The following is an 18,636-nucleotide window of genomic DNA, read 5'->3' on the forward strand; positions in this document are numbered from 1 at the left end:
TCTCTTCGTTACTATTATTTATGTGCCTTGCCGCAGCGCCAAAGGCCCTCAAGCACCGCCCCATGAGCTGTCTCTGTAAAGGCCACATGTTGACTTAAAGACTCCATGCGACATGGGGGTGACAATTCATTATGTGATGTGATAGGTTGATGGAGGAGGGAACATGTCAAGAGGTGAAAGCAGGGGACTGTGAATGCTGGGCCCTCCCTCCTCCTCTGCTACTGACGCACCAAGACACCATCAACAATCACATCACTTATCTAATGTGCTAATGCCTCAGTTTACCCGGCTCAAAATGAGCCTTATTTCACGGAGACACTGAGTCTCAGTTGGTGAATATCTGTCAAGAGCTTTGTATTCTCTGATGAACAGTGCGACATACATTCAAAGAATTGTCACTTCATGTCAAATCCACAAGGGCACTTGCTTTTCCTTTTCCCGGAGCTTCACCTAGAGGTCTCTGCGCTATCATTTAAAACACATGGAGACAGACACATCCTCATGACTCCAGAGATGACTCACCAGAGCTGAGATTAGCCCAGTGTGAGGCCATTTATCCAGCACTCCCCCGTGCTGCCATTCTCTCCGGGGGGCAGACAGATGCCAGCCGGCGAGTCATTCCCAGACGGGCACCTGAGGCCTTGGCACAGCGGGCTCACAAGCTGTCATATGGATGCTACGTCTGGGGCTGCTCTATGTTTAGGCCGTGGACGGGCTTTTTTTGGCTTCTGAACAGCATGTTCTGTGAAATAGATTTATGCCTCTTGACTCTGCAGTATTAATGGGCTGTAATACGTGATGATAGCAAGTCACAGGATTGACTCACATGGACAGCTGAGCTTTTGCCTCTCCCGTTGCTCTCTCAAAAACTTCCCAAGACTGATCTGCTCCTATTGTTGTTCTCTCTTCCCTCCCACACCCCACATTTAAAGAAGAGGCAGAGCGGTTTGCTTTATTTTCTTTGCTGGCTTTTCAGGAAGCTAACACCAAAGAGGCGTGTCCTCAGTCTTTCCCTGACAGCCACCTGGCTTCCGTCCTCAGCTCCAGCCATCAATCTTCCGCACAGTGACTGGCTGCTCCAGTCCTACTTTGAGCCCCCTCCCCGGTGAGACCTCTTTGGGTGTACATTTCCACTCCAGGTCCCAGCCTAGCAACCGGTCTGTCTCTATGCTGCCTCCTTGTCCTAACACCAGCACTAGGGTCACCAAATGAACAAACAAACAAAAGGAAGTTTTTCCTCACACAGCACACAGTCAACTCGTGGAACTCCTCGCCAGAAGGCCAGGACTATAACTGCGTTCAAAAAAGAGCTAGATAAATTCATGGAGGTTAAGTCCATTAGCCAGGCTGGGCAGGAATGCTGTCCCTGACTTCTGTGTGTCAGAGGCTGGGAATGGGCAACAGAGGGAGTGAACAGAATAGGGAATCATCAAGTGATCCTACCCCTGAGGCACCTGCCATTGGCCACTGTCAGCAGACAGGACACTGAGCTAGATGGACCCTTGGTCTGACCCCTCCTGGTTGTTCTTCCCTTCTCTGTTCTGTAATTGTGTCAGTCAGGACAGGTCTACAAAAGCCAGATGCACAGCCCTAAATTAAAACTAAACACCTCTGGACATTAATCTCTAAGGTGCCTTTTCCCCACGGGCCTCATTCTGCAATTTCATTTGCCTGAATTGTCCCAGTAGTTATCAGAGCTATTTCCATAAGGAAGGGACAGATGCAAAACAACCTCTCCTGCGTAGATAGTCACACCCAGTGCTATTGTCACTAACAACACTTGGATCAACACGCCAGGTAAAGCGCCCGTCTGAAAGGAGGCCGGGCAATAAAGGACATGGCTTTAGTGTCTAGCAATAAACAGGATCTTGCTGTAACATCATGAGGCACTCAGGCACGCTGTAAGCCACAAGGTCTTTTTTGGCCAATGATTTCCCTGTGTCATTCACCATCCAATAACATCACGTGGCCCATTCAAACTAGCACAGGCACCTGCAGCTCACGCAGCCGTTGGTTCGTACGCTCCGCCTGAGCCGTTCCGACATTCGGCCCACTCTAAAATACGAGCGCAGCGTCTCGACTGGCTCGCCGCGGCTGCGCTGCAGCAGTGAGATGTGAATAATTGATTGTGCTGTGTGCTGGCAGGCTCTTCTGCCACCGCCCAAGCAGAGCTAATGTGCCCTGCAGCCGGGGAGCCGGAGCAGGAAACCAGCTCCGGCAGGAAGCAGGGCTGCCTGTCTGCATCGGGGGAGGGCACCAGCTGTCAGTCGCTCCCGTCTCTGCTGAGATTCCAGGGGCATGAAAAGGAGAAAGGAAATCGGCACCCACATTTGAACCCGCGTGGGCGGCGTTAGCCTCTCGCCTGGCAGCGGGAAGAGCAAGGGCTCTGAAACTGGCCTGAATTACCCACCCCAAGCTCGCTAATGTGGTTCTCCACCCACAACCCTTCCTACAGGGCAGGAGGACTCAGCTGCCTACATGGCACCATCCCCTGCCTGGGCCACGTAAGGGTTGGTCTGCCCGGGGGGAGGTGGGGAGGCGGAGAGCAGACAGGGCAGAGATAGGGCCGTACAAAGTCCCACTTCCCCGCCCCGTATGGGGTCAGTGACGAATGAGAGACCAGGGTTACATTCCCTGTCCCAGCCCGTGTGGCCCACGGCTGTAGTGGGCAGGAGAGTCTAACAGAGCCAGGCTGCCGGGACACTGACCCACACCGGGGGCAGACAGGAGGCGCTGAGCAGAGGGCTCGGGTCTCAGACAGTAGCTGGTGGGACTCATGAAGTGTGTCAAAAAAGGTCTGACCCGGTCTGGCCGTTCTTTTGGCTGCCTTTCTTGGCCTATCCATGGGAGAGGTAGCAAACCCCACTGTCCTCCCAAAAGAAGCAGCACACTGGGGGGGACAGTGGGCTCCCCCCCACAGATATATCCAGGGACGGTCCAAGCTTCCGTGATCCGTGGCAGGGATAACAAACACTTCCCGGCTGCTCTGTAGCTTGCCACGTTACACGGGAGAGCTCCCGAACCGCCTCCTCTCTGGGCAAGGGCATCGAAAAACACTCTGTCCTCAGAGCGACTGCTTTCAGAGCAGCAAAACACACCGTGACCCAGCATTGCGCCCTGCATTTAGCGCCCATAAGAAACCGGAGGAAACATCCACCGGGCACAGGACAATGGCTACTGAGGCACAGGTACCACCGACCAGTCCACAAGTGGGTTTTTTAGCACATGACAGGGCCGGCTACACCTCAGCCAAGAGACGAGCCTCTGGGATTCTCACTTGGGGGTGTCTAACAGGTGTGTGGTGAGCAAGACACGAGAAGTCATTCTTCCACTCTACTCTGCGCTGGTTAGGCCTCAGTTGGAGTATTGTGTCCAGTTCTGGGCACCCCATTTCAAGAAAGATGTGGAGAAATTGGAGAAGGTCCAGAGAAGAGCAACAAGAATGATGAAAGGTCTAGAGAACATGACCTATGAAGGAAGGCTGAAAGAATTGGGCTTGTTTAGTTTAGAAAAGAGAAGATTGAGGGGGGACATGAGAGCCGTTTTCAGGTATCTAAAAGGGTGTCATACAGAGGAGGGAGAAAACTTGTTCATCTTGGCCTCTGAGGATAGAACAAGAAGCAATGGGCTTAAACTGCAGCAAGGGAGGTTTAGGTTGGACATTAGGAAAAACTTCCTGTCAGGGTAGGCAAGACATTGGAATAAATTGCCCAGGGAGGTTGTGGAATCTCCATCTCTGGAGATATTTAGGAGTAGGTTAGATAAATGTCTATCAGGGATGGTCTAGGCAGTATTTGGTCCTGCCGTGAGGGCAGGGGACTGGACTTGATGACCTCTCGAGGTCCCTTCCAGTCCTAGGATTCTATGATACACATCAGAGTTATATCGGAATAACTATGTGAGCATCCACACAGCAATTCCGCTATTTCGAAATAACAGATGGCTTGTTCTGGCTTCTGTAAACCTCATTCTACAAAGAATAATGCCTATTCCAAAATAACAGCAATAGGGAGTCTACACAGCCTCTATTCCGAAATAGCCCCCACTAGGGCCATTCTGAGTATTCTTCCTGGGGCTCTAAATCGAGAGAGCACGTCTCCATTAGGGAAGCCGGCCTCGGACTCCTTTTGAGGCTTCCCTGCAGTGTAGACGTGCTATTTCAAAATAAGCTATTTCGGAATCACTATTCCAGAATAGCTTCTTCCGAAATAACACTGCAGGGTCGACGTAGCCTCAGCTGGCCACTGAGAGCGCGCGGATGGGAATCCTGCTCCTCCTGTTTATTTCTCAGATGAGGTGTCGCGGTGCTTCCTGCACGGGCGAGCACAGTGTTTTAGTGGCCAGCTCTCTCGCTGGCAGCCCCAACGACTGGCACTGTCCCAGCGACAGCGCACGCTGCGCCTCACGGTAGGCCGGCCTGCATCTAGTCGGCACTGGGGGAGGGGAGGAAAGCAAATGTCTGTCTAATAAGGCCACAGTGGCCTGGAAATCCAGGCATCTGAGGGAGTGGCTTTTACCCACAAAAGCTTGTGCCCTAATGAATCTGTTGGCCTCCAAGGTGCCCCGGGACTCCTCGTTGTTTTTGTCTTCCCATTGGAAACACCCTGACGAGCGCAGTCTTGGAACGAGCCCCTGGAAAACACTCCTCTGTGTGTAACAGCACCGGCCTGACCTGTCCAGCTCACTACGCTTCCGCTTCCCCTGAAAGTATCAGTCCTGGGGTGGGGAAAACGATCCAGTTTCCCTGCTGCTCTCCCTTTTGCCTTCTGCGTGGCTCCCATTCCTCCAGGTGCCCTAGCCCCACCTACAGCCCCGCCCCCTCTGCCGAGGCCCCGCCCCCATGGGAAGAGGAGGGGGCAGGGCAGTGTGCCCAGTGCTCCCCAGACTCCCTGGACCTCTGGGAAGGAGTAGAGAGGAAGGGGAGGGTACACGCAGCACGGCTCCCGGAGCACTGGGGAGGGGAGGAGATGGTTCCAGCCTCCCCAGCCAGGAGCACAGGGCAGGCGAGCCTTTGGGGCAGCCACACTCCGCCCCCAGAACACCTACAGTAGGCACGCAGGGGGCGGCGTGCGGTGGGGCCAGGCTGGCAGTGTCCCTCGCCTAAGCCACCGGACGCCCCTGGGGCCAGGCCTTTCTTGTGCCCCATAGCTGGTGCCAGACCACACCAATGGCATTGTCCTGAGAAGCAGCCGGTGCGTTTGGCTCGGCCCACAAACCGGCCCTAAACGATGGGGGTAAACTTAAACTGGGGGAGGGGAGCTCTGTCTCTCCTTTGGCTCACAACAGCATGAGCCCATTGGCCTCCATGGAGCTGGTCCCACTTTGTGACGGGGCAGTGGCCGGGAGAATCAGGCTCCCTCTAGAAATACTTTTGTGCCGGACTGTGCATTCTGCGCACCAGCTGTTCTGCAATGACCCCTCCCCAGTGCTCTTCAGCACCCCCTCCCTCCTCGCCATCCCCACCGTCCCTCGCCCGACCCGTGGTTGGCTCCTCGCTTCCCGTCCTGCAATGGTCACGCTGGCAGGTGTGTGGTTCAGGGCTCCCTCCTCCCTCCCGCAATTACTGACTGGTGGGGGTGGCCTGGGGCCTTAGAGAGCTCACAGGCTTGGCTCTGTCGGTAAGAGAGGACCCAGCTGCAGCCGCAGCCCGGGCCATACCAATCCAAGTGCCCACAGACAGACAAGTGGGCAGAGTCCAGAGCAACTCGCGAGCACCTTGCTTGGGGCCACCGTCCTGCCCTGTGGTGTGACTTGCACGTGCAGGAATCAGGATGAAAGGAACCCTTACTTGTTTCCCTATGTGTTGGTAGCAAGCCAGGGATCTTCTCCAGCCCAGACACCAGCGTGTTTTCAGGGAAGAGGTGGTACGTGGCCTCGAGGGGCGGGTGCCGCCGCAGGGTGTACTGGAGGTGAGTGTTCTCTACCACCGTCATGTATTTATTCTCTAAAGAGGAGAAAACATGGTGCAATATTGAAAACACACAGAGACCAACTCACTGTGATGCCACCCGCTGGAGACAGATCAAATGGCGGTATCAAACAGGCCCGCTTTAGCAGCAATGAAACCCGCCATCCTGCCCTCCCCAGGCGAACACCCCATCCCCTAGGCCACGCTGGAACCCGCCCCACCGCCTTGCTCTCAAGACGCCCTTTATCCCACCTGCCCATGGGGTGGTTTGGGGGGGAGGGGACCCAGGACTCGAACCCGCCACCCTGCCTTTAAAAAGTCGCTTTTCTTCATTAATTAATATGGAGCCTTTTCACGCTTAGCTTTAAGAGGTCTGGGTTTACAGCTCATCCCCCTGCAACTTCATGGTGAGCGAAAACAATGCACGGACTCTGGAGGATTATGATTAAGCAACTCAGAATGACTTGGTTCTACTCTCACTCAGCTGTGGAGACGTTAGAAGAAAAACCCGTCTCTTCTTCAACAGCCCTGCCACTCAATGCTCTTGTTTAGGTGGCTCCGTAATCTTGTGTGCTTTATGCAAGTCTGCAGTGAGACGTATCTTCAAACGACCAGCATCTGAGTCCCCTTCAGAAAAGAACTGGGGCTGCACAGAGCTGATTTGGGGCTCGTTATTCCGTAACATCACAACTGTCCGCCAATGAGAGCACCCTCCAAGTTCGATTTAGCGGATCTTAACTAGACCTGCTAAATCAAACTCTGGAAGATTGATCGTGGCAGCAGTAATCTTCCATTTAGTGAAGACATGTCCTTAGTCCCTGCATTAATGGGCAGGTATTGGCTTTGTTTGCTAGTTTAGGGAGTCTGGTTTTCCTTGCTAGGAAAGAAAATAGGTCATTGTGGAAGATCATTTTGAGAGACTGTGTCCTAGGCAAAATTGAGGGAAACAAATCTAACAAGTCTTAGTAGCTTAGGCTTGATTGCTGTTCCACTAAGTTTTCTTTCAGTTGCATTTTGTTGTTGAAAGCAACTTTAAATCCACACCCTCGCTCATTTCCTTTGAGCAAACTGTAGAATAAGTTAGCTGAAATTTGCTAAAACTGCTCAGAATATTTTTCCGTATGGTCAGTTTAGAGATGGGCCAAAACCATAGCCACATATTCAAATCCACATTGGTTCCCACATGGTGTAGGTTCAGCAAAATGGGACCAAGAACCAAATACCCGTTTAAATCTGCAAAATAAAAGCCTACCAAGCAAGGTTTTGCAAAATTTAAAAAATTGCCCCTGGCTTAACCTGTTTTGATTATGTGAATATGTTTTCCCCGGGTTCCAGCAGCAGACATTGGAGCCACGCTGTCATCGCCAATATCCCAGTGCTGTAAACCCCCCTGGAGCCCTGACATTGGGAAGAGAAAGCATGGGTCTGACTAGCATGCCAGGAGGCAGAAATACAATGAAGCTCCTTCCACGGACTCCAGTGGGCACTGGATTGGACTCCTCATCTCTGCAAACATCTGGTGAAAAAAGTAGCTTCTGAAAGCAAAACTGGCGACAGTGCAGCTGCTTCTCCATCCCGCTTCCTCGTCTGGGATGATCCGACCGGTTCTCGGGACAATCTGCTGCGGCTCAGCTTTGCTCCAGTTCATCTAGCACGTTCAGTCCCGACCTGCAGGAAAGCAGCACCTACAGGAACAAGGTCCTTGCTCCAGGCTTTGCAAGGCAGCTGGCTCTTGTGTTTAATATTTTATAATGCGCGGTGCACGCCTGTGGGCAGTGTTCAATCAATACAGCTCTATGAATAATTGAAGCCTGTTTGTGTGGAACTGCTGCGTCAGCGTTCCTTGCCAGGATCCACAGAGGCACCTTCTTCCATTCATTGCCCGGCTCTCTGTGCCCCCGGCCTGTACAGCCAGCCAGACTGGGCTTGAGAGCTAAGCTCTGCTACGGTCACCTAGCCCTGTCGCGCACAGAAGTGGGAATCACCGGCACGTAGCCTAGAAAGCACAGATCGCGAGCCCATTTCCCAGGCAAAGGAAAAAGAACCCTTCCTTCTTCCTTCGCGAGACAAACAGCTGGCAGGGAGGGTCTGGCCGGTGCTTGGCCCTGCCATGAGGACAGGGCACTGGACTCGATAACCTCGCGAGGTCCTGTCAGTTCCAGGATTCCTTGTTTTCAGTCTGGTCCTTTCCAACGTAATTAATGGGGTGGCTCACCTCAGTGTCTCTGTCGCGAAGGCTGCCCACTGCCAGGCAGGAGAGAGAGACTCAGACCATAGCTCGGTGCCCACTCTTCCGCCTGTGCTGTGGATGTGGTGCAGGAAGAGAACTCCCCATACGCTCCTGGGGAGCCGCTATGGTGCAGGGTTACAGGTCAGAGGGAGACCTGGTTGGGGAATCCTCTGGGAACTGCCCACGTTCCTGGTGCTGCACAAGACGCTGCCTGCAGACTCCAGGCCCTGAAGAGCGTACAGTCCCAGGGCCTGACCCTGCAGAGACTCACAGCCATGGTTAGCTTTATTCCCGTCGAGCAGAGCCACCAGGACAACCCCCAGGCGCTCAGCTGAGCCCGAGTGGGAGTCTTTGCCGGATCAGGGCCAGACCGCGGGCATGTGCTCCTGGGAGGTGACGGCTGCAGCAGGAATCGAGCCCTCTCCCCCTGACACCCCAGCACCAGGCCCCTGCACAAGCAACAGCCATTGGCAGCCATGTTGTAGATGAGGCTGCCGGTAGCCATGGCGATGACAAAGAGCCCTAGTGGCTGCCAACCCAACTGCCCATGAGCAACTATGGACCCTGGGCTTGAACAGCCTGGCACACTGCACCGGGGCATCTCCCAGCAACCACCAGCCCCCTTCTCGGCTGGCTTCACTTCGGCTCCGTTTGGGGCGGCTGGGCAGCCGGACGTGTGGCACGCTAACACAGAAACCAGCCCACGCCGCCTCCAGCGGACGAAGGAGCGGCCATGGGAGATCCCAGCCCTGCCCCTAGTCCCACCCCCACCCCCAGACAAAGGAGCGGGCGTGGGAGCTCCAGACCCATCCCTAGCCCCGCCCCTAGCCCCGCCCCCAGACAAAGGTGCAGGCGTGGGAGCCCCTAGCCCCGCCCCTGTCCCGCCCGCAGACAAAGGAGCAGGCGTGGGATCCCCAGACCCACTCCTAGCCCCACCCCTTCTGCTTAGGCCCTGCCGTTAGCACCACGGGGACAGAGGAGGGCACGTGGCACCAGCCTCTGCGGCCCCGGAGCAGGGGGAGGGCGGGTGCTGGAGGCAGCAACACTCTACCCCATGCGCCTACAGCAGGCGTTCTGGGGGGGGAGAGTGGGCGGACCTATGCCTGGCGGTTTGGGAAGGCAACGCCTGCCCCCACCGCTTATACCCGCCGCTCCGGTAGCAAGGAGTTCTGTAGGTTCTTACGTTCGATCGGGTCCTGCAGGAGCGGGTGCAGGAGCGCTCGCGGCGTCCCATGATACAGCTTGAGCCTAGAGTTAAAGGGAAGCGCATTTTATATGATTACAGTCCAGAACGAATTTCCCACAGTGGGTCTGTGGCTCAGGACATAGCCAGCCCCTGTCCCCATCACATCGACTCTTGGCCAGCAAGAGAGGACAGCAGCTTACTGAGATGCCAGGATATAGATAGACCCTGGCTCTTACCCACCCCCCCACCCGCCCCCGCCATTGCTGATGGGGACGATTCTCAAAACAGGGAGGGTTTCCAGGGACTAACAGGTGTCACAGGGAGCCTGACAATGTCACCATAAGAACATAAGAACACTGAGAATAAGTCCAACCAAAGGTCCATCCTGCCCAGTGTCCTGTCCTCCGACAGTGGCCAGTGCCAGGTGCCCCAGGAGTGAACAGAACGGGGAATCATCAAGTGATCCTTCCCCTGTCGCCCATTCCCAGCCTCTGACAAACAGAAGCTACAGACACCTTCCCTGCCCATCTTGACTAACAGCCATGGATGGACCTGTCCCCCGTGAATTTATCTAGCTCTTTTTTGAACCCTGTTATAGTCTTGGTCTTCACAACATCCTCTGGCAAGGAGTTCCACAGGTTGACTGAAGAAATACTTCTTTTTGTTTGTTTTAAACCTGCTACCTATTCATTTCATTTGGTGACCCCTAGTTCTTGTGTTATGGGAGCAAGTAAATCACTCTTCCTTATTTACTTTCTCCACACCAGCCATGGTTTTATCGACCTTTCAATCGACCTTAGTCTTCTCTTTTCCAAGCTGAAAAGTCCCAGTTGTATGAATCTCTCCTCATATGGCAGCTGTTCCAAACCCCTCATTATTTCTGTTGCCCTTTTCTGAGGCATGCAAAGGGAAGCAGCCACCTGGAAAGGTAGTCCTGCCTACCACTTAGTGGGGGGATATGTAAGGAAGCGAAAGCAGGTCTGGGAGTGGGGGAGCGTCTCCTTGTTCCTGTGGCAGCCGGCAGCACCTACCCTCTGTCTGTCGTGGCCATGTCTGTTGGCTCTGACTTGCTGTTGAACAGGTGCAGAATTCCAAACCCGCACGTCAGATCCTGGTGCGTCCCCTCTCGCGTCTTGGCTGCCGCCACCACTTCCACCACGGCAACGATGCTGGGGTGGTTTAAAGATGTGTGGAAGTAAAGAGTCTGGGGAGGAGGAAAGCACAGGGCAGATTTTAAGCCTGAGGGGAACAGCTGTTAGCAGCTTAATGCATGTTACAGCTGGAGAGCACGTCCAGGTACAGCCAAAGTGAACATGCAGAGAAACATCCCGAGAGCGAAACACAGCAATCTGGGACATAATGGCCGGTGGCTCCCAAGGCCTGGGAGGATCACTAACCGTAACCCTTCCACACTCACACACTAGGCCACCGGGGAACATTTTTAAGAGAGATCCTACTAGAAAGCGGAGAGTTCTTGGGGCCTGTTTGCCAACGGGGCTGAGCCTTCTTACGCCTGTGCAAGGCCTGGCACCGTTTGCCTGCCTCTGTGATCATCAAAAAGTGGAACCTTCGGGTCGGATTGATTCCCTCTGACGGAGAACTCCCCTTGGAGCTGAGCCGGGGAGAGAAATCTGCGCTCTGTGCCTATTATCGCCTTACTGGAAAGTCCCTCCCACACCTCTCCACGGGATCCAGCATCGAGCCAGCGTGTGTCTGGGCTACTGCAAATATGCCTCACTGGAGAAAGACCCTGCAGGTGGTCCACGAGCTACAGATGGTCCATCGGACAAGGGCCTTTGGAGATCACAACATGCCATTCTCCACCCATACTCTGACTTGGATGATAAGACCACTCCTGCTACAACCACAGAATCCCAAGGCTGGCAGGGACCTCAGGAGTCATCGAGTCCAACCCCCTGCTGAAAGCAGGACCAACCCCAGCTAAGTCATCCCACCTCTGCTTTTAAAAGCCCTAAACAGCCATGTACTTCGCTTCTCATCCCACTCCTTCGGGGACCATCGGGCTGCTATGGAGCCAGGCCTCATGCACAGAGGGGAGAAGGGAGACCATTCCAGATGAAAGCACCATCAGGTGTAGAAATAGCAGCCGTCAAAGACCCAGTGGGGAGCAAATTTCCCTCCTTAGGTGGGCATTCCCCTGAACTGCCGGGACGGCCCAGCTTGTGGGTCCAAGAACGGTACCACTGAGGCTGCCCAATCCAGCCCAGTACGTTCCGGGGGAGAAGTGATCTGTGTGCGTCTCTGCTCCAGAACTGTCCCATGGGAAGGGCAGCTAGGAACAGCCCTGCCTCGGCCACGTACCAACACAAATTCACCAACACAAATGGAGACATTTAGGGCTAACGCGAGTAAATGTCACAAACCCCGAGAACGAAGAGCGTCGTGACAGTGGCCCAGTTTCCCAGCCAATAAGGATCCGTTATTCTTAAGCTGCAAATTCCATAGAAGTACGGTTCAAAGGTTTCAATTGACCTGATGAGCCTATTGTGAGCTTGAGGCTGAAAAAGCAAAGGGACTGGAAAAAATCGAAGGCCTGTCATGACCTTCACCTGCACTGATGTGGAAACGAATTGTCCGTGAGGCTCAACAGTATAGTCTGGACCTGAGAGTCAAGAGGGAAAGGGGGCGGCTGAAAGCCCAGTTAATCCTTCTATTAACCAGTCATTCTCCTGGTGCCCCAGAGAAAACAGCTGCAGCAATCACTGGCTGTCAGGGAGGGATAACAGAGAAAGGCATTAAAACATCAGCCCCGAGAAATAAATCGTTATTCTATTAACTGTTACAGCAAAACGACGACATAATGACCACTAACTGCTGACAAGTGGCGGGGCCCAGAAAGAACTGTGCTTTGGCCTGCAAAGAATGGGCAAGTAGTTAATCAAGTTTACCATTGTCCCTAAATGCTAATAAAAGTGTTACTAACATGCCCCTCTCCTATAAAGTAGCAACTCCTTCCCAAGTCAGGGTCACCTTGTGATCCATGCGCTACCACACGTGGAGCTTTTTCCCTCCTTTGGCGTTCTCCAAGGGAGTTAGGTTGCCCAGTTCTTAGGCTAGTACATCGACAAAGGGCAATCGGTGTCAGAGAAGAGCCTGGGAGACACAACTTCAGAACTGAGGGCTTCCTTCTCCCCTTGTTTACAGTGGAGTGACTCCTGATCTGCTCTGGAGTGATTAAAAGAATTACCTTGTGGAAACGGGCCCTGAATCCCCAAAGGGGAGACAAAATGAGCACGGTTCACAAATATGCGTGTAACCCACATCCTTTCTGGAGGTGGGGCACTGTCCCCAGGAGTGGTACTTAGACCACGTCAAGTCCTAGGGCCAGGGCTGTATTTCAAAATAACTCCCTTTTAGTCGAGTTTATACGTGGCGTGTCCACACTACCAAGCCCGTTTCACAATCATTATTATTTCACAATAATAGGCCACTTAACTTGAAATCTGTGCTCCCGCTTTCCTCGGGGAATAACGCTAATTCCAAAATAGTTATTTCAAAATAACAGTCAGGCGGACACTCCGGTGCCGCTATTTTGAAATAACAACTTCCCAGAGTACTTCAGACTAATGACTCCCCAGAGCTTCCTGGTGCTCTAAGTCAAGGTAGCACGTCCACTTTAACAGAGCCGGCCTCGAACTCATTTCAAGGCTTCCCTGTGGCGAGGACATGCTATTTCAAATTTGTTAAATCAGGAGTTAAGTCGAATTTAGTAATTTTGAAATAGTTTCCTAGTGTGGACATGGCCACAGAAAGAGAGGAGGAGTTTCCTCTGTGGCCTTAGCTGAGAGCCTGCTGGCTTCTAGCTTCAGCTGCAGAGACTCACGGGCTGTGTCTAGACTGGCCAGTTTTTCTGGAAAATCAGACGCTTTTCCGGAAAAACTTGCCAGCTGTCTACACTGGCTGCTTGAATTTCCACAAAAGCACTGACTTCCTACTGTAAGAAATCAGTGCTTCTTGCGGAAATACTATGCTGCTCCCGTTCGGGCAAAAGTCCCTTTTGTGCAAAAGGGCCAGTGTAGACAGCTCAGATTTGTTTTGCGCAAAAAAGCCCTGATCGCAAAAATGGCAATCGGGGCTTTTTTGCGCAAAAGCGCGTCTAGATTGGCCATGGACGCTTTTCCGCAAAAAGTGCTTTTGCGGAAAAGTGTCCATGCCAATCTAGATGCTCTTTTCCGAAAATGCTTTTAACGAAAAACTTTTCCGTTAAAAGCATTTCCGGAAAATCATGCCAGTCTAGACGTAGCCATGCACTAAGCTCCAGAGGTCCCGGGTTCAGCTCTGCTTATTGGCATTGTGTACACACTTAGGCTGTGTCTACATTGGCACCCCTTTCCGGAAAAGGGATGCTAATGTAGACTTTGGAATAGGCAAATCCACGGGGGATTTAAATATCCCCCATGGTATTTGCATTAACATGGCTGCCGCTTTTTTCCAGCTTGGAGATAAGCCGGAGAAAAGCGCCAGTCTAGACTTTCAAGTAGGAATAAGAAATTCTCCGGAAAAGGGTTTATTTTCCGGAGAATCATGTCTAGACTGGCGCTTTTCTCCGGTTTATCTCCAACCCGGAAAAAAGCGGCAGCCATGTTAATGCAAATACCGCGGGGGATATTTAAATCCCCCGCAGATTTGCCTATTCCAAAGTGCTACATTAGCATCCCTTTTCCGGAAGGGATGCCAGTGTAGACACAGCCATAGATCTGATACAATGGAAGCCAATTAAATGTCCCTCAGCTGTGAATCAAGTCCCCTCATTACAAATCAGACATCACTCGTATGTGTTTATTTCTGTGAGTCTTTTGTACCTCGTTGCATTTGTAACGTGCACGTTGTTCACTCAATTCAGAAACGCATCCCGCATCTAGGGGCGGGGGTCCACGTGTGCACCGCTCTTTGTCAGCGCTTTATTTTAGCTAGAAACAGTGATGCTTCCAGAAAGGGAACAGAATTGTAACTGTTTACCGAGACCACTTAGCAACCATTATACCCAAGAGCTGATCGGTTCTCCTAGGGGGAAATAATTAAATCAATGCCAAAATATGGAATTTGTATTCATCAGCTAGGATCCCATGATTGGAAAATTCAAATCAGGCTCTGCAAATTCTCTGTGAAGGATTCATTCTGGTGACCGAATAGGTGATATTTTAATTCACCTTGCCATCATTGCTTATCTATGTCTGACAGTTGCACTCCATGGCAGGATAAATAGATTTATAAATCATTTGATAATCTAAGGTGTGCCCCAGAGGACATGCATTCTCTGAGGCGGTCCGCAATCGGCAGTTAACTTCCTTGCAGATGTCTGACCTCTTGAATGGCAGGTGTTTGCTCGCCTCGCCTCGCCTGGTAGGCATCATTAGCCCGGCTCCTGCTTGTGACTAAAGATACAATTTAAGAAGGAAGCCATTTTTTTCCTTAAGCAAACAGAATAACCCAGTGACCCATCGGACCCTGTGTCAACAGCACAGCAGCCTTCCCCTTTCATATTGTTTGTTTTGCAACACTCCTTCACTCCTGCATGTCAGCCCTGCTCTTTTGGTCAGGCGGCCACTTCACACCCCGGCACACACAGAGGCGGCCACTGGCAGCAGTGAAATACGCCATGGAGATTTCTCCTCAGCGGGGTACCGTCCCAGCATCCAAAGTGCTGCACAAGAGCACAGGTGACTTAAGGTCACATTCGGGAGGTGCACGGCCCACCCCACCTCCCTTGCAGCCACCAAAATTTGAGTTGCTAAATGAGGTGCTCCTGTGTGTCCCCTCCCCGTTCCTCTGGGTGGCCCCCCTGCAGCCGCTCCCCCACAGGCACCAGGGACCTGTGCACTAGAGCAAAGTCCTGCAGCTGCTAACGGTAATGGGCAACTTGGTCAGCTCCCAAACAACCTCCATTTTGTTCCCCTCCTTCAGCAGGCGTTGACCGAGGGCTCTCCTCAGCCGGCAGTGTCACTGGTGTTACAGGCCGGGAGGAGAGGGGAGCCCAAGACTGAAGGTGTCTGCCTGAGAGAGCTGTCGCATGGACTGGGGGCCTCTCGCTTCCGCAGCCGGACTAAGTCTGCATTTCCCAGAATGACAGTGACCCTCAGACCCCTGGCGTCTCCTCCTGCCTCCGTGGTCACCGCTTTACGGCACAGTCGGGGATCCCCTCGATCCTGCAGCCTCGTAGCAGCAAGAACAGACGCCCCCAGCCAGTAGACTAGAGGGGTTATTGCTTCCCCAGGATACAGCCCAGACGTGACGTGGCTACAGGAGTCAAGGCCAGGATGCCTCAGACCCCTGAGGTTAGGGGGTCCAGCGCCCCCTTCCCTCTCCCCCTGACCCTCAGTCCTCAGCTTAGGTTGTTCCCTTCATGGTTCCCAGCCAGCAACTGATCCTTCCCCCGACACCTGGTGTCCGTCTCCTCCTCCCTCCCTTTGTCTCTCCCTGGAGAAGAGCCTTGTTCTCTGCTCAGGCCGGGACTAGGTGTCTGGACCAATGCACATGTGGGTGAGTCCGTGGGAATCACACAGCACAGCGCAGGGGGACCCCGGGTTACAGAGCAGACAGCCCCCCACCACTATGTCGCAGCGTCTCCTCCTCTCCTGGCTCCCTGGATCTCCTCCTGTCCCCCAGAACTTGCACCTTAGGTGACCTCATCCACTCCCACGGCATCAGCTACCACTGTTAGGTGGTGACAGACAGAGCCACTGACATGCCCCCACCTTCCCCTCCCACCCACGCAGGACTGTCCGCTGGGGTGGGCCCCACTGCTGTCCAAAGCCCTGGTGCTGGGGAGAGAACAGCAGGACGTGAGCCCTGCACCTGTCTGTGGAGGTCTCGGGGACTCCCTGTGGCTGCGGGGCAGAGCCCACGGGACTGTAGGGCTTTATCCATAACCAGGGGCAGATGACCATTTTGCGGGGCCCCGGGCAGCATAATTCCGCGGGGCCCCCCTTTGCCACGGCGCATGCGCGGGGCTTTCTGAAGCGCGGGGCCCGGGGCGGCCGCCCCATTCGCCCTGCCGTATATCCGCCCCTGTCCATAACAATTTCACCCGGAAATTTCACCCACTGCAGCCACTAGAATTACCCCCGGGATGAAATCACCCTGTTCCGTCAATCGGAACGCCCGGGGGCAGATCCTCGCATGGTGCAAACTGCCAGAGCCCTACCGGTGTCACTGCAGTTTACTCAGTGAGGATCTGCTCCAGCTTTCCTCCAAAGCCCGCTCCTTTCCTGCCTTTCTTATCGCCCTTGACAGCCCCGCTACCCCCCAGGCCCGCAGCTTCAGAGTCACCCTCAGTGACTTCCTCGCCTTCTTCCCCAAATCCAGATGCACATGAAAGCAGGTAAACCACGGACAGGACACAGAACAGCCCTAGGCCAGACTTGTCCTTTTTCCCTGCTGAAAAGCCAGGGAAATTAAATGCAACATTAACTAAATGGATGAGGTGCAGATGCAAAACAAGAATTGTGGAATCAAGCACTGGCAGGTCAGGTAATTTGGAAATATAAGGTGTGGGCCTCAATGTAAATTAGGCCACATGGCACTGATCGTAGTATTTTCGACTGTGCGTTAGTGTAGGTTACTCCTAAAAAGGTTAAGAGCTCATGTATTATCTGTGCATTGTAAATACCCACTGTAAAGCATATTGGATGTGCAATATCATTTACTTAACGTTTTGGGAAGATGTTTAATATAAGAAAGGTCCTAAAATTTGTGTGCTGGATTTCACAAGGATAAGTGGCATCAAAATTATTATTTTGCACTTAGTAAATGAATTGTATAAAGTGCGCACACACACACACACACATAAATCTAGAATTTATAAATGCAACTTTGTAAACTTAGTTTATAGCCTTTAGATACAAAGAGTTATACATTTTTAGTATCTGCTAAGGCTAGTGAAATGCTGGTGTTTATCTCTACTGTGTTGCATTATGTTTACTTTACTTTACTGGTACAGTTTTACTTTTTTTTAAAAAATCAAGACATTAAGTTGATGAATTATTCAAGCAGACAGGGAAGTAATGCATGTGCCAATAACACAACTAAATCTAATGCTGCTGAGATAATCTTTTAAATAAAGGAAATTAGAGTCTTTAATTTATGTGAAATTGTACTCTGGGCAATATTTACCATTAAAACTGGAAAACAAACATAATTAGCCTCATCAGGAGAAAAGACTCCGCATTTCATCTCAGACGAGTGTCCAGAACAGGCAGCCTTTCCTGTTTGTACAAACACAACAACTACACCGAGTCACTCAAGTTGTTATGCCAGTCGTGTCTCTAAATGTCTGCCTTAAGGAATTTTCCAAGTTTTTATCTAATATATAAGTGGGGAAAATTCTCTTGAGTTGATTAAATTTGTAAAAAAAAAAAACCTTGGTTTTATAAATTACAAATGTCAAGGTAATGAGAGGAAAGTGCTATGCTTGAAGGATGTTGTTAATTTACTTGCTAGTTCATTTTTCATTCTTAGAGTACCGCTGCCCTCTGCTGTCTGAACTCTAACATAGCACAAGACAAAAAACATTCGCGATGCCAGGCTGTTGTAGTCCTGTTGGTCCCAGAATATAGAGAGAAAAAGTGGGTGAGGAAATCTCTTTTATTGGACCAACTTCTGACGTTGTTCCACTAAAAGAGCTTACCTCGCCCACCTTGTCCCGCTAATCATTAATTATGCCCATTACCCAATATCCGGATTAACAAAAAGCCTGGTTTTTGCATTGACATTCAAATTGATTTGACATAATAGAGACACAACTGTATCCTAATGAGGCATCTGAGTCAAATCAGAGCCATATCCAGTACTTCATTTGTAAGCATTGTTATTGTTCTCCATGTATAAAAAGATAAGAGTGATGGCGTGCACTTAGGAGGAGAACAAAAGGCAGCCAACAGGTGAAAAATGAACAGCTGCACGGAACAGGGAAAATAGGCGTAATAGAAAACACCGGATCCTGCAGACAATTAGGGCCTGGTGTTCCGAAGTACCGAGTGTCCCTGCTTTTGCAACTAGAGCTGTGTGGAATCAGTCCTCTGAAAAGCAAATGCCCAGCCCAATAAACACTTGGTGGCAGCAGAATTGGATTGGATACTAAATAGGCACAGCTGAGCCCTCAAAATTAGAAATCTAGAAGACTGATTACATCCCATCTAAAATCAAGGGAAGGAGTTCCCTGTATATTGTCTAATGTTCTTCCCACTGTGATTTACAAAGAACTTGACCCAAGTCATCTGCATCCATTCTGTATCTCTGTGCCCTACCCTTCTAGGATATTATGAAATGTGATTGTTTCTTGCTCTGGGAATA

General features: G+C 51.9%; 1 protein-coding gene across 6 annotated transcripts in view; it reads right to left on the reverse strand.

Annotated features, from left to right (window-relative positions):
* The window catches only part of NPHP4 (nephrocystin 4), a 128,191-nt gene that overhangs the window by 91,305 nt on the left and 18,250 nt on the right, over window positions 1–18,636 (reverse strand). For all 6 annotated transcript variants that reach the window (XM_075906451.1, XM_075906450.1, XM_075906448.1 and 3 more), the window contains 3 exons: window positions 10,356–10,528; window positions 9,322–9,386; window positions 5,789–5,944 (listed from right to left, as the gene is read on the reverse strand). In XM_075906451.1, the coding sequence (XP_075762566.1) occupies window positions 5,789–5,944; window positions 9,322–9,386; window positions 10,356–10,528 (394 nt within the window). The remainder of the gene's footprint in view (window positions 1–5,788; window positions 5,945–9,321; window positions 9,387–10,355; window positions 10,529–18,636) is intronic.

This window comes from Pelodiscus sinensis, chromosome 23 (genome assembly GCF_049634645.1).
Source record: "Pelodiscus sinensis isolate JC-2024 chromosome 23, ASM4963464v1, whole genome shotgun sequence".
NCBI lineage: Eukaryota > Metazoa > Chordata > Testudines > Trionychidae > Pelodiscus > Pelodiscus sinensis.